Source organism: Galeopterus variegatus, unplaced genomic scaffold (genome assembly GCF_000696425.1).
Source record: "Galeopterus variegatus unplaced genomic scaffold, G_variegatus-3.0.2 Scaffold8306, whole genome shotgun sequence".
NCBI lineage: Eukaryota > Metazoa > Chordata > Mammalia > Dermoptera > Cynocephalidae > Galeopterus > Galeopterus variegatus.
Genome location: NW_007734417.1, coordinates 46852 through 48083, shown reverse-complemented (window position 1 = coordinate 48083; position 1232 = coordinate 46852). Strand labels below are relative to the sequence as shown.

The following is a 1232-nucleotide window of genomic DNA, read 5'->3' as shown; positions in this document are numbered from 1 at the left end:
GTAGCCAGCATAACTCTCCACTTTCAGTCCCGGGAAGTGACTGACCAAACTCAAACTTTTTCCTAGTAGGAGAAAAAATGACCCAAGGATTAGAGAAAAGTACCATGTAAACTGTCTCCGTCACAGTAAGGCTTGTTCCCAGGAGCCAGGTCTGGGACGGAGTGATCAGAAAGGCCACAAAGGAACTGGCATGAAAGCTACTTACTGCAGCACATTCTGGCCTGCCCTGCCAATCCCACAGATCCCACAGATCCCACATTCACAATTTAGTCAAGGACAAGTGAGAAGTTTAAGCCTTTGGGGGGGCGGGGTGGGGATCCCCAAATTTATTATGTAAGCTGTAGTAAGGTTTTTTTGATTTTATTTTTGCTTTTTTAGAGAAGAAAAGAAAATCACCTATCATCACACCTTGTGTAAACCAAGGTGAACATTGGGCCACATGGAAGGAGGCAGGATGAAGTCACCTGAGCCAAGGTATGGGTGCAAGAGAAACAATGTGGCTCAGCAGCTCTCGGCCCTAGGAGGCCTGTGTTCTCCACACTCGTATTTTCATGAAGGCAAAGACCTATTGTGTCTACTGAGGGGAGCGGACTGAGGCATGTGGGTAGCAGGGGTGCCTGGGGATGGTGAGGAGAGGCAGGCAGTGATTCTGGGGGTGACTCCGTGGCTACTCAGAAGGAGCCAAACAGGACAACAGGACAGTTGTAGAGAACAGAGGTCCCGGCTTTCTTATGAAGCAAAGGGACGGGGCGAGGGAATGCTCAGACAGCTAAGGACATCCAGGAGTCAATAATACGAACAGGAGCTAACACTTGTGAGGCCACTGTACCAAGCACTTTACATTATGCAGGGGTGTAATTATTATCCCCACTCTACAGATGTGAAAACTGAAGCACAGAGAGGTTAAGTAACTTGCCCAAGCTCACACAGCTAACCAAGTAGAGCTAGGATTTAAAACCTAGCAGTCAGGCTGCAGAGTGTGTTCCTTCCCCCTGCCTGCTAAGGACTTCTCCACTAGTTAGTGGGAAGGTGCAGGTGGCAGGGAGCGGGAGGGGAAGTAGTGCTCAGGAAGGGAGTGGAGAAGGAACAGAAAACAGGTAGCAGGTGTGGTGGGGAAGTAGAAGGGAAAGTCTGGGTGAAGGAGAAAAGTCCTTTAGTGGTTTCAAAGAACATGGCCCCCACAGAGACTAATCACTCAAGAAAAGCGATTTAAGTCTGAGACATACTAAGTC

The 1232-nt window shown here is 48.8% G+C and overlaps 1 protein-coding gene across 1 annotated transcript in view; it reads right to left on the bottom strand.

The window, feature by feature from the left end:
• Positions 1–1232, bottom strand: part of LOC103608329 (probable serine carboxypeptidase CPVL) — a gene marked incomplete at its 3' end in the record, with an annotated part of 49486 nt that overhangs the window by 41635 nt on the left and 6619 nt on the right. The window contains exon 2 of the mRNA XM_008592778.1: positions 1–62. This exon is cut by the window's left edge and continues 10 nt beyond it. Coding sequence (XP_008591000.1) covers positions 1–62 — 62 coding nt within the window. The remainder of the gene's footprint in view (positions 63–1232) is intronic.